The 12,739-nt window shown below is 47.8% G+C and overlaps 1 protein-coding gene across 1 annotated transcript in view; it reads left to right on the top strand.

Moving 5' to 3' along the window:
• The window catches only part of TGM1 (transglutaminase 1), a 54,213-nt gene extending 41,764 nt beyond the window's left edge, over nucleotides 1-12,449 (top strand). The window contains exons 9-15 of the mRNA XM_079951818.1: nucleotides 193-296; nucleotides 849-937; nucleotides 4,127-4,280; nucleotides 5,480-5,761; nucleotides 8,141-8,301; nucleotides 9,608-9,744; nucleotides 10,839-12,449. Coding sequence (XP_079807944.1) covers nucleotides 193-296; nucleotides 849-937; nucleotides 4,127-4,280; nucleotides 5,480-5,761; nucleotides 8,141-8,301; nucleotides 9,608-9,744; nucleotides 10,839-11,253 — 1,342 coding nt within the window. The 3' untranslated portion in view covers nucleotides 11,254-12,449. The remainder of the gene's footprint in view (nucleotides 1-192; nucleotides 297-848; nucleotides 938-4,126; nucleotides 4,281-5,479; nucleotides 5,762-8,140; nucleotides 8,302-9,607; nucleotides 9,745-10,838) is intronic.
• Nucleotides 12,450-12,739: the final 290 nt, after the last annotated feature.

The following is a 12,739-nucleotide window of genomic DNA, read 5'->3' as shown; positions in this document are numbered from 1 at the left end:
CTATAAACGTTCAATAAACCATTTCCATTCTTTTATTTAAAAGTTTCTTATCTTATTTGTCCGGTAAGTTTCGCCATTTCTGCATATTCCATAAGTTTTTGTTTCCATTCTTCCTTTGCTGGGACTTCTGCTTCTTTCCACTTCCAAGTACCCCATTTTAATTCTTTTCTTTTCCCCCCTGTCCGTATGCAGGAATTTCCATGTCTGGAACGACTGCTGGATGAAACGTCCCGATTTGCCTTCAGGATTTGATGGGTGGCAGGTTGTAGATGCCACGCCCCAGGAATCCAGCAGCGGTGAGTCAAGGAAGGATTCCTGCACAAAAAAAAGACTCTGATGTCCTCCAGCTGTTTTGGACTCCAGTTCCCATCATGCATGCTGGAGTTGTAGTCCAAAACACCTGGAGGACACCTGGCTAGCTTCCAACTTTTGGGGTTGCAAACTAGGTGGATCGGGCCTTGGGCCATTGTAACAGCTTGTGAGTGGCTGGTCTGATCTCCTTACTGCACTGGCACACTAGCACTGCAGGTGGCTGGAGGCCGGTACTGCAGCCATCCGGCCAGCAGGGGTCAGGTGAGCCAACCAGACGCTGTTTGGCCCCATAAAAGGTGCTTGAATCACTGAGGGAAACTCCTGAGTTTGAGTACTGAGGAAGAATCACCTGGTTGGGAGAACAATTTGCTTGTGGTTTCATTTTTAAACAACACCTGCCACGGTATGGATGCCAGTTCAAACTATGCAGCAAGGAGTTCCGCAGATTAACGCTGGAAGCCGTTGTCTGTTCTGGAAAGGGGACGGGGAGTTTGGCACGGCGCTCCGTCTCATCTCTTCCCTGCTTTCCTCAACAGGCATTTTCTGCTGCGGTCCCTGCTCCGTAGAGGCCATTAAGAACGGGCTGGTCTACATGAAATACGATGCCTCCTTCTGCTTTGCTGAGGTACTTGTCTCTGAATGATTTTGCATGTGTGAATGCTACTGAGAGATCCCCTGGTCATGTCACCACATCTCTGATTAAGGCTGGAACCTTCAGCACCAGGGAGAGCTCCCCAGGAATGCAGACATCAATTCCATCACTAATAATAATAATAATAATAATAATAATAATAATAATAATAATAAATTTATTTGTACCCTGCCTATCTGGCTGGGTTTCCCCAGCCTCTCTGGGCGGCTTCCAACAAAGATTTAAAATACATCAAAATGTCACACATTAAAAACTTCCCTAAACAGGGCTGCCTTCAGATGTCTTCTAAATGTCAGGGAGTTGTTTATCTCTTTGACATCTTGTGGGAGGGCGTTCCACAGGGCCCTCTGCCTGGTTCCCTGTAGCTTTGCTTCTTGCAGTGTGGGAAGGGCCAGAAAGCCCTTGGAGCTGGACCTCAGTGTCCGGGCAGAACGATGGGTGTGGAGATGCTACGACATGCAGTTGCAATCAAAATTATTCCACCCCCCATTGCAAATCAGGTTTATTCTCAAAAAAAACAACTGCAGACTTTCAACTGTTTGCAAGGAACAATTCCAACAAAACCAATGGCAATAGCTCCATACGACCGATGTGTCAACTGGTTCCAGCAAATTCAGCTGAAAATGCAACTTATAGTGAGACTGGAGAAGCCAGGATAAGTTGAGTTTTCAGCTGAGTCTCACCTGAAGGTTGATGAGGTTAAGAGGTGATATGATAGCCATGTTCAAATATATAAAAGGATGTCACATAGAGGAGGGAGAAAGGTTGTTTTCTGCTGCTCCAGAGAAGCGGACACGGAGCAATGGTTCCAAACTACAAGAAAGAAGATTCCACCTAAACATTAGGAAGAACTTCCTGACAGTAAGAGCTGTTTGACAGTGGAATTTGCTGCCAAGGAGTGTGGTGGAGTCTCCTTCTTTGGAGGTCTTTCAGCAGAGGCTTGGCAACCATATGTCAGGAGTGCTCTGATGGTGTTTCCTGCTTGGCAGGGGGTTGGACTCGATGGCCCTTGTGGTCTCTAGGATTCTATGATTCTATTCTATGATTTGCAACAGGGATGAAATAATTTCAGTTACAGCTGTGGATAAACAAAAGGTCAGAGCAACCTTCCCCAACTTGTGCCCTCCAGATTTTGCTGGACTCCAGCTCCCATCAGCTAACACAGTCAAAGGCTGAAGGTGATGAAAGGTTTCAATAGCATCCAAAGACACAATCTGCGACACAATCATAATAATCCTTGCCCTCACTAAACTGGTTTTCTGCTATAGCATCCAGTGAAATTGAAATATCTATCTATCTCTTTTTTTATTATTAAATTTTTACAAATTTTTCTTTTACAAATTATTCAAACATATCCTTATTCACCAATTTACAAATTTTTGACTTCCACAGCTCCTCCCACATTCCTCATATTTTATATTTGTTACGCATTTCCTTTATCATATATTGCCAGTTAGTAATATCCTTTTTGTCTCATTTTCTTTTTACAATACCCTTTTACATCACAAAGCCTCTTTAAAACTGTCTAGCGTTGTCTGTTCGTCACAGATATTTTCCAGATAAATCGTAAACTTTCTCCAGTCCTCAGTGAACTTGTGATCTTTCTGGTATCTAATTTTTCCAGTCATTTTGTCCAATTCTGCAAAGTCCATAAGTTTCATTCTCCACTCTTCCACTGTCGGTAATTCCTCTTGTTTCCATTTTTGGGCCATTAAAATTCTTGCCGCAGTCACTGCATATTGGAAAAGTTTGTAATCTTTTCTGTTAATCTCTCTTCCTATAATTCCTAACAAAAAAGCTTCTGGTTTCTTTTCAAATGTCCACAGCAAAGTGTTGCCAGCTCAAAATTGCTACGGTAAACTTTGAAGAGAGTGGTATAAGGTATTCATGCCCATTTCTGTGGCAAAGACCTTGTGTATCTATAAGGTCTTTGCCACAGAAATGGGGATGAATACCTTATACCTCTCTCTTCAAAGTTTACCGTAGCAATTTTGAGCTGGCAACACTTTGCTGTGGACTGCTGGCCTGTTGAACTTGTTGCGACTTGTCTTCTGGGTAAACCTTCTCTAGGGATCATGTAGCTAAAGAGGAGAAGTAATAATAATAATAATAATAATAATAATAATAATAATTTTATTATTTATACCTCACCCATCTGGCCGGGCCTCCGCAGCCACGCTAGGCAGCTCCCAACAGAATATTATAAACACGATAAAACATCAAACATTGAAGACGTCCCTAAACAGGGTTGCCTTCAGATGTCTTCTAAAAGTCAGATACAGTGGTGCCCCGCAAGACGAACGCCTCGGAAGACGAAAAACTCGCTAGACGAAGGAGTTTTTCGTTTTCTTAGCCGCTTCGCAAGACGCATCTCCCTATGGGCTTGCTTCGCAAAACGAAGCTTGCCCCGCAAGCTCCAGGGATAGCGGGGAAGCGCAGCGCGTCTTCCCCGCTGTTCCCGGACCTCTTTTGAAGCAAGGGGCGGCGGGGAGAAGATCGCTTCTCCCCGTTGCCAGCCCCGAAATCTCCGGGGACAGGTCCGGGGACAGAGGGGAAGGTGCGCGCCTTCCCCTCTGTCCCCGGAGATTGCGGGGCAGGCAACGGGCTGCCCCTTGCTTTAAACAGGTCCGGGGACAGAGGGGAAGGCGTGCGGCGCTTCCCCTCTGTCCCCGGACGGTCTCCATAGGAACGCATTGATTGATTTTCAATGCATTCCTATGGGAAACCGTGCTTCGCAAGACGAAAAACTCGCAAGAAGAAAAAACTTGCGGAACAAATTAATTTCGTCTTGCGAGGCACCACTGTACTTGTTTATTTCTTTGTCATCTGATGGGAGGGCGATCCACAGGCGGGCACCACTACCGAGAAGGCCCTCTGCCTGGTTCATTAAGCAAGCTTCAGTTTTGGGGGCAAGTTTACCTCAGTTGGTAGAGCATGAGGCTGTGACCCTCAGGGTCAGGAGTTCGAGCCCCACATTGGGCACAAGATTCCTCCATTCCTACCCTACAATTATGTGAAATGATATGGGGCAGAGAGATGCCCCTCTAACCCCAAACAGAACCATGGGCACACACAGGTGTTAGTCTTTACGGTGGCGGGCCTGCTGATGGGTTCCTCTGATCCACTTTCTCTCTCTCTCTCTCTCTCTCTCTCTCTCTGCAGGTGAACAGTGACAAGGTGTATTGGCAGCGCCAGTCTGACGGCAGCTTCAAGATCGTCTATGTGGAGGAGAAGGCAATCGGTCACTTAATCAGTACCAAGGCAGTGGGCTCAAATCAGCGCCACGATGTCACCGACATTTACAAACATCCTGAAGGTAATGTGCTGTGTGGACAAGGGGGCAAACAGCTGGGATTCCTGAGGCAGGACACGCACAAATTAATAATAATAATAATAATAATAATAATAATAATAATAATAATACAGTGGTACCTCGGGTTAAGTACTTAATTCGTTCCGGAGGTCTGTTCGCAACCTGAAACTCTTCTTAACCTGAAGCACCACTTTAGCTAATGGGGCCTCTTGCTGCTGCCGCGCTGCCAGAGCACAATTTCTGTTCTTATCCTGAAGCAAAGTTCTTAACCCAAGGTAGTATTTCTGGGTTAGCGGAGTCTGTAACCTGAAGCGTATGTAACCCGAGGTACCACAATATTATTATTATTATTATTATTATTATTATTATTATTATTATTATTATATTTATACTCTGCCAATCTGCCTGGGGTTTCCCCAGCCACTCTGGGCAGCTCCCAACAGAATATTAAAAACACGATAAAACATCAATCGATAAAAACTTCCCTGAACAGGGCTGCCTTCAGATGTCTTCTAAAAGTCAGATAGTTCTTTATTTCCTTGACATCTGATGGGAATAAAACCAAGATATAAAACCACAAAATACCTAATAAAAACAAAACCAAGAACAATAGTGCCCTCCCCCTCACAAAAAACACACCACATTTTAAAAGGGCATAGGACGTAAATTGGATCAACCAAAGGCCTGGTTAGAAAGGAACGTTTTTGCTATAAAATATGCAGGGATTTGTGTTTTGCAAAATGAACCGTGGAAAGAGAAAAAGGGTAGCCGTTGGTATTTTAAGGTTGCTTGAATGAATACAGTGGTACGTCGGGTTAAGTACTTAATTCGTTCCGGAGGTCCGTTCTTAACCTGAAACTGTTCTTAACCTGAAGCACCACTTTAGCTAGTGAGGCCTCCCGCTACCGCCGCGCGATTTCTGTTCTCATCCTGAAGCAAAGTTCTTAACCCGAGGTACTATTTTTGGGTTAGCAGAGTCTGTAACCTGAAGTTTCTGTAACCCGAGGAACCACTGTATTCGAAAATGAAAAACGGAAAATTAAATTAAAATTATGAGGGGAGGGGGAATAAATAAAAAGCACCACTGCAGGCAGTTTGGAATGAAACTGTCTTCACCCTGGACCTTCACCTGCCTCCTTGGCTGCAGCAGCAGCAGCACCTGAGCATCTCTCTCCATCGTTCTCCCTCTTTTTCTCTCCCAGGGTCCGAAGCGGAGCGTAAAGCGGTCGAAACGGCCGCCAAGCATGGCACAAAGGCCCACATCTACACCAACAAGGAGTGGGGCGACGACATCTCTGTGACGGTGGACACCCAGGAGGCCTACACGGGCCAAGACATCTCCCTGAGGGTGTTCCTGAAGAACCGCAGTTCCATGCCTCGCAGTGTCTCCCTCAACCTCTTCGTGGCCGTCATGTATTACACCGGCGTAACGGGCAGCAACTTCAAGCAGGAGAAGAGGGAGGTCCAGGTGCCGGCCAGCGGAAGTACGACACCTTATTTATTTGGTTGTGGTTTTTTCAAATTTGTATACCACCTTCTTCCAAGGATCTCAGGGTGCTGGACAGGCTTTGCCGACTTTTCACCCTTGGCCCAAGGTCACCCCAGCTTGGCCCAAGGTCACCCCAGGAACTTCATTATTATTAATTGAATTTATACACCACCCTTCTACCCGGAGGTCTCATGTTCACAGAAAAGATCACAATATATAAAATCAAAATAAGAACAATAACCCAGTAAGGTAAAGGTGAAGGGACCCCTGACCATTAGGTCCAGTCGTGGCTGACTCTGGGGTTGCAGTGCTCATCTCACTTTATTGGACGAGGGAGCCGGCGTACAGCTTCCGGGTCATGTGGCCAGCAGGACTAAGCCGCTTCTGGCAAACCAGAGCAGCACACGGAATCGCCGTTTACCTTCCCACCGGTGCGGTACCTATTGATCTACTTGCACTTTGACGTGCTTTTGATCTGCTAGGTGGGCAGGAGCAGGGACCGAGCAACGGGAGCTCACCCTGTCGCAGGGATTCGAACTGCCGACCTTCTGATCGGCAAGTCCTAGGCTCTATGGTTTAACCCACAGCGCCACCTGCGATAACCCAGTAACACCCCCTCAAAAAGAGCCACATTTTAAAAGGGTATAAGTCGATGTCCATCTGTCCATCAGGTCAACCAAAGGCCTGGTCAAAAAGGAACGTTTTTGCCTGGCACCTAAAGGTGTATAATAAGGCACTAGGTGAACATCCCTGGGGAGAGCATTCCACAGATGGGGAGCCACCACAGAAAAGGCCCTGTTCTCGTGTTGCCACCCTCCAGACCTCTCAAGGAGGCGGCACATGAAGGAGGGCCTCAGAAGATGATCTCAGGGTCTGGGCAGGTTCATATGGAAAGAGGTGGCCCTTGAGGTATTGCGGTCCTGAGCTTCATGGCCGAATGGAGATTCGACCCTGGCCCTCTCCCAGGTCCTGGTCCAAAACATGAACTGCTACGCCACACTGGCTCTTGGTCACCTTAAATCACTGGGCCACGTATCTGCTTGGGCCCCCTGCATCACTGCTCCCCGGGTGGAGCAGGGGGGGGCCATGGAGGAAATCCATGGCAGTGGTTCTCAAAGGAGAGGGTAGCAAGTGTGGCAGGAAGAGTCGAGGACAACGAAAGAAACATTTAAACATTTCAGTATAGTGCAGTAGTTTCGAAAGAAGTTTTATGATTTGCAGAATACGGATATTCTATGCTAAAAGTCCTGCTCTGAGTTATCATCATCATCATCATCATAATCATCATAATTTATTTCTACCCCTCCCATCTGGCTGGGTTTCCCCAGCCACTCTGGGCGGCTCCCAACAGAATATCAAAAACACGATAAAACCTCAAACATTAAAAACTTTCCTAAACAGGGCTGCCTTCAGATGTCTTCTAAAAGTCAGATAGTTGCTTATTTACTTGACATCTGGTGGGAGGGCGTTCCACAGGGCGGGTGCCACTACCGAGAAGGCCTTCTGCCTGGTTCCCTGTAACTTTGCTTCTTGCAGTGAGGGAACTGCCAGAAGGCCCTCAGAGCTGGACCTCAGTGTCCGTGTTTGACGATGGGGGTGGAGGTGTCCTTCATGTATACTGGGTCGTTTAGGGCTTTCAAGGTCAGTACCAACACTTTGAATTGTGCTCAGAAACGTACTGGGGGCCAATGTAGGTCTTTCAGGACCGGTGTTATGTGGTCTTGGCAGCCGCTCCCAGTCACCAGTCTAGCTACCGCATTCTGGATTAGTTGTAGTTTCCGGGTCACCTTCAAAGGTAGCCCCACGTAGAGCGCATGGCAGTAGTCCAAGCGGGAGATAACCAGAGCATGCACCACTGGCGAGACAGTCCGCAGGCAGGGAGGGTCTCATCCTGCGTACCAGATGGAGCTGGTAGACAGCCGCCCTGGACACAGATTTGACCTGCGCCTCCATGGACAGCGGTGAGTCCAAAATGACTCCCAGGCTGCGCACCTGGTCCTTCAGGGGCACAGTTACCCCATTCAGGACCTGGGAGTCCCCATATATGCCCATCCCCCGTCCCCCCCAAAAACAGTACTTCTGTCCTCTCAGGATTCAACCTCAATCTGTTAGCCGCCATCCATCCTCCAACAGCCTCCAGACACTCAGGGTTACTGCAGAGCGGGTTTTGGAGAACTTTGGAACTTGCCGAAAACTCTTCCGCTGACTGTGGCAATCGACTGAGTGTTTAAGGGATAAAGTAAATAAATACTAAAGGGGTCCGTCTCTCGGGGAACCTGGTCCTGAGCTGCGTAGAGCCACAGGTTGTGCCTTAGAGCTTGTCATGATTTTCAGTCCCAGTTTGCGTAACCCTTCCCCTGCCTTTCCCTTCCAGGCCAGGCTGTTCCCATGGTGGTCTCCTACGCAGAGTACAAGCCCCACCTGGTTGACCAGGGAGCCATGAAGCTGAGCATCTCGGGGAAAGTGGCCGAAACCGGTCAGGTGATCGCAAAGGAGCACACCTTCCGTTTGCGGACGCCGGACCTCACTCTGACGGTATGGCACATGGGCTGTGGTTTAGAGTCAGGGATGAGGGAACTCTTTGGGATGGGGGTCTTGAGAGCCACATTCCCTTCTGGGCAGCCTTTGGAGGGCCAGTTGCCATGGTGGGCGGGGCCAGCAACCAAAGTGGGTGGAGCCATGGATGTAAACATTGCCTTTGTGTCTAATTACCTTGCTGTCCTCCATGTAGACAAGCCAAAGGGAATTTGAGGGTTTTGAGAACAGATTTGAGGTGTTGAGCAGAACTAGCAAGCAGGAGTGTCTGGAATAAGGTTGTGAGAGCCAGAAAAAGAAGCATGGGTGGCCACAGAGATGGGACTACACTTAGAAAACCAGGTGTTTGTGGTGGGGGTCCGGGGCCACAGGAACGCCAGTGGACCCCAGTTTTCAATACCCCAGTTGACTCGAATGGATCCTTAACGAACATTTTAGTCCTGTTAAAAAAACAAAACAAGAACTGCAAAGAATACACAACATTTTGGGGGGAAATGATTATAAAAAGGGGAGATAAAGAAGAAAATACAGTGGTACCTCGGTTTACAAACAGCCCTGTTTAAGAACTATTCGGTTTACAAACTCTGCAAAACTGGAAGTAGTGTCCGGGTTTGCGAACTTTACCTTGGTCTACAAACAGAATCCAAACAGTGGAAGGGCACTGGCGGCGGGAGGCCTCCTTAGGGAAAGCTCGCCTTGGTTTAAGAAACGGTTTTGGTTTAAGAACGGACCTCTGGAATTCAGTTCGTAAACCAAGGTACCGCTGTACAGTTATAAAAGGGGAAACCAGTGAAATTTATAAAATGTTAGTAGAAAGGGAAGATCAAGAAGATAAATTCAAAGAGAAAAGGAGACAATGGGGCAGATGGGTGGTCAAAGCTAGGGGAGGGGAATGGAAGTATCATACATTGAAAATGTTGTCTATAAGAATAAAAGAAAACATGCTATATGGTCATTTATGGACCACATAGGTATCTCAAACCATTTGCCCATGTTGCCCTGCAACCAGTCCGTGCAGAATGTAGGCACCCTATATATAGAAAGGAGCAAATCCGTGATATTTTAGGGAGCAGGCTAGCAGGTGGGGCCCATTAACACAAAACACTGTTGCTGTATGTAGGTTTTATTTGTTTTTATCTTATATTTTCGAAATGTACATTCAGTTGTTGTTTTTTAATTTTTTTGGGGGCCCCCCCAAGAGAGTGGGGCGCTAAGCTATAGCTTGTTTAGCTCATACGTAAATCCGGAACTGCACACCCTTGACAATGCTTTCTCTTTCCTCTCCTCTCTCGCCCCCCAACAACAGTTGCTGGGCCCAGCTATCGTTGGACAAGAAACCCAAGTCCAGATTGTCTTCAAGAACCCCCTTCCGGTGACGCTGACAGGGGCCATCTTCCATATGGAGGGGTCGGGGCTCTCCACCCCAAATACAATGACAGTGGGGTGAGTAAACCTACCTTTCCCAGGAAACCTACCTTTCTTCGGGACAGGGCTGCCATTTAAGGGCGTTATGCATCCGAAACAATAACCATCTTCCCTTCGTCGGAAGATTACCAGGTGCTATACAAAAGCGTTCAGCAAAATTCACATTGCGTAATACAGATGCAATTTTAAACACTCAACAAACCAGAGCTGAAAGGAGGAAAAGGGCAAATGAAAAACTTCCCAAATTTGATTCAGTCTACAGATCATAATAATAATAAATTATTCTTGTAATATTCAGTGCTTTTGTCCTGGGGGGGGACACAGGGGTACGCATACCTCTAAACATTTTGTGAATCTAAATTCAGCCTCATTGAAGGGCAGTACTTCAATATGAGTAGGAAAATGAGAGTACCCCTAAACATTTTGGGGGGGGGAGCACTGGTAATATTTAGACCCTGCCCATCTCTCTGGGTTGCCAGATGGCCTCCATAGTTTTCATTTTGACCTTAATTTGAGAGTTGCTTATGACAGAGGCTTTGGGGTGGAACCTTAAACCAAATTAGTGAAGAGTTGACCAAAGTAAGGCAGGATGTTTCTAGTAAGAACCTGCAATTAGGTTGTCGAATACCCAGAATTGGAGGGTTGGACTCCTTGAGCCCTGGCACTGGACCAGAACGTGGGTGGCGCTGTGGGTTAAACCACTGAGCCTCTTGGGCTTGCTGATCGGAAGGTCAGCGGTTCGAATCCCCGCGATGGAGTGAGCTCCCGTTGCTCTGTCCCAGCTCCTGCCAACCTAGCAGTTCGAAAGCACGCCAGGGCAAGTAGATAAATAGGCACTGCTGTAGCGGGAAAGTAAACGCCGTTTCCGTGCGCTCTGGTTTCCATGATAGTGTCCCGTTGCGCCAGAAGCGGTTTAGTCCTGCTGACTGCATGACCCAGAAAGCTGTCTGCGGACAAACGCCGGCCTGAAAGTGAGATGAGCACCAAAACCCCATAGTCACCTTTGACTGGATTTAACCATCAGGGGTCCTTTACCTTTTCACTTCCAAACTCTGGCCTTTCTGAAAACACAAGCTGGGGAACCTGACTCTCGCTTTCTCCCCCTTTTGCAGAAATATTGGCCCACACCAAACAGTGACGCTACGACAGACCTTCACACCTCTCCGTGCAGGCCAACGCCAGCTGGTAGCCAGCTTGGACAGCCCTCAGCTTTCCCAGGTCCATGGAGTGCTGACGATGGAGGTGACCCAGGGACCCCCACGAGGCCCCTCATCGGCTTCTCCAGCTCCGGTTCGGGGGTCTCCGGCCCGCGGACGAGCTTCCCCGGCCCACGGACGGGCTTCTCCGGCCCCCGCCCGAGCCTCGCCTGCACCTTCTCCCGCCCTCAACAGGGCGTCTCCGGCTCGCCAGCCGACAGGCCGCAGCAGCCCAGCCAATGCCCGCAGGTCTCCAGCCCGCCAGCCAGACCCTCGAGGCTCCCCCAATGTCCGTGGGTCGCCTGCCGTGCGGGCGGGGCGGGGGGTCTGAGGCAGACCTTTTTAGCTTTTTATTTTTATGTGATGTACTGTGTGATGAATTGCATACGGTGCCAGCCGAACTGGGAGCAACATGAGGGAGCGTGCTATGAATGAGCCACAGAACCACAGCAGTTCTGCAGGATGCGGGCATGCCAAGGCCTCGATATTCGGTTGTCTCTCAGCCGTCCATCACCCATATACAGCCCACCCTGCTGCCCCTGCCCTTTATTTGCCATTGCCCAGTTATATCTCTGCTTTCCCCTCCCCTCACACAATTTGTTCTGTTCTTCCTTCCCCTTTTCCTTGCTCTCTGTCCCCGCTCCCCACAAAACTCGCGACTCTGAGCCCATGTCGACCTGTCCCTCTCTGCCTGTCCGTCCATCTTCCACCTGAATGTTTGCCATCCCCTCACATGCCTGCACTGTACATTTCACTCTCTCCCAAGCCCAAGGGCCAAGCGTTGCCAGCACCCTACAAATCCACTCCCTCTTTCTTGATCGCTGGGATCCCCTGAAATGTTTTTGTACTAGTTGTTCTCTTTTGCTCCTTCGCACACCTTTTGTTTTTAAATAATACACTGAACCTCACTCTCTCGCACAGGCACAACACTTGCTCCCCAAAAAAGGCAAGCGATGAGCTTCCGAAGGGAGAAGACACACAGGGGTTTTTTTTTAAGTCCTCCTAAGTAAATCCAGCTTGATCCCCGCCATATCCATTGGAAATTTAACGCCACATTTACATTAGATGAATCTTGCCACTTTCTTATCTCTCTCCTTGGGTCACGGGTACAAGGAGGTTATCATGCACTGGTTGTAGTGGGGGAAGGATTTTTCTCCCTGCCTTCCTAAAATGGTAACAGCAAGGAAGACAACGGAAACTGCTTGAGGAAGACTACTAACCCACCGCAAAATGCATTAATTGGCCATTGGCTGCCTTGCCTCTGTTCACTTATTTAAATGTATGCAAACACCAAATGTCCACAATCTTCCTTAACTTTGCACTGAAGCCAAGCTGTGCATGCTTTTAAAAAGAGCCAAAATAACATGTTTGTAGCTAGCCAGATGACAGCTCTGTGATTATGTGAAGATATGATAAATTGTGCTACATTTAAACTACATACAAATGAGTGAAGCCAAAGCCTGTTACTCTTATTTTTCACACTTAATATAGGTATTTATTTGAAAATAAATGATTTTTATCTCTAAACCTGGCTTTTTAAATGGTTGCGTGGGTTTCTTCTTTTCTTGGAGCACTGAACATGTCACAAACCCACATTAGCAGCTGTTGCATTTTGTGGTATCGTCCAGGCTGACCTCCCCTCAAAGCCACATTGGCTTTTCCTTGCACATCCTCTCTCTCCTATATAGTATTTGTACTGGTCTGTCATCACGCTGTGATTATGACAGCCACTAGGGGGCACTTCTTCGACGATCACTCATAGCTGAGTAAGATTGTCTTCCACGAACACGGTTTTAACAATGAGTCCGTAAGTGACT

The sequence above is a fragment of the Podarcis cretensis genome (genome assembly GCF_951804945.1).
Source record: "Podarcis cretensis genome assembly, chromosome: 13".
NCBI classification, from domain to species: domain Eukaryota; kingdom Metazoa; phylum Chordata; class Lepidosauria; order Squamata; family Lacertidae; genus Podarcis; species Podarcis cretensis.
Note: the sequence above shows the minus strand (reverse complement) of the source record. Positions and strands in the feature narration are given on the sequence as shown.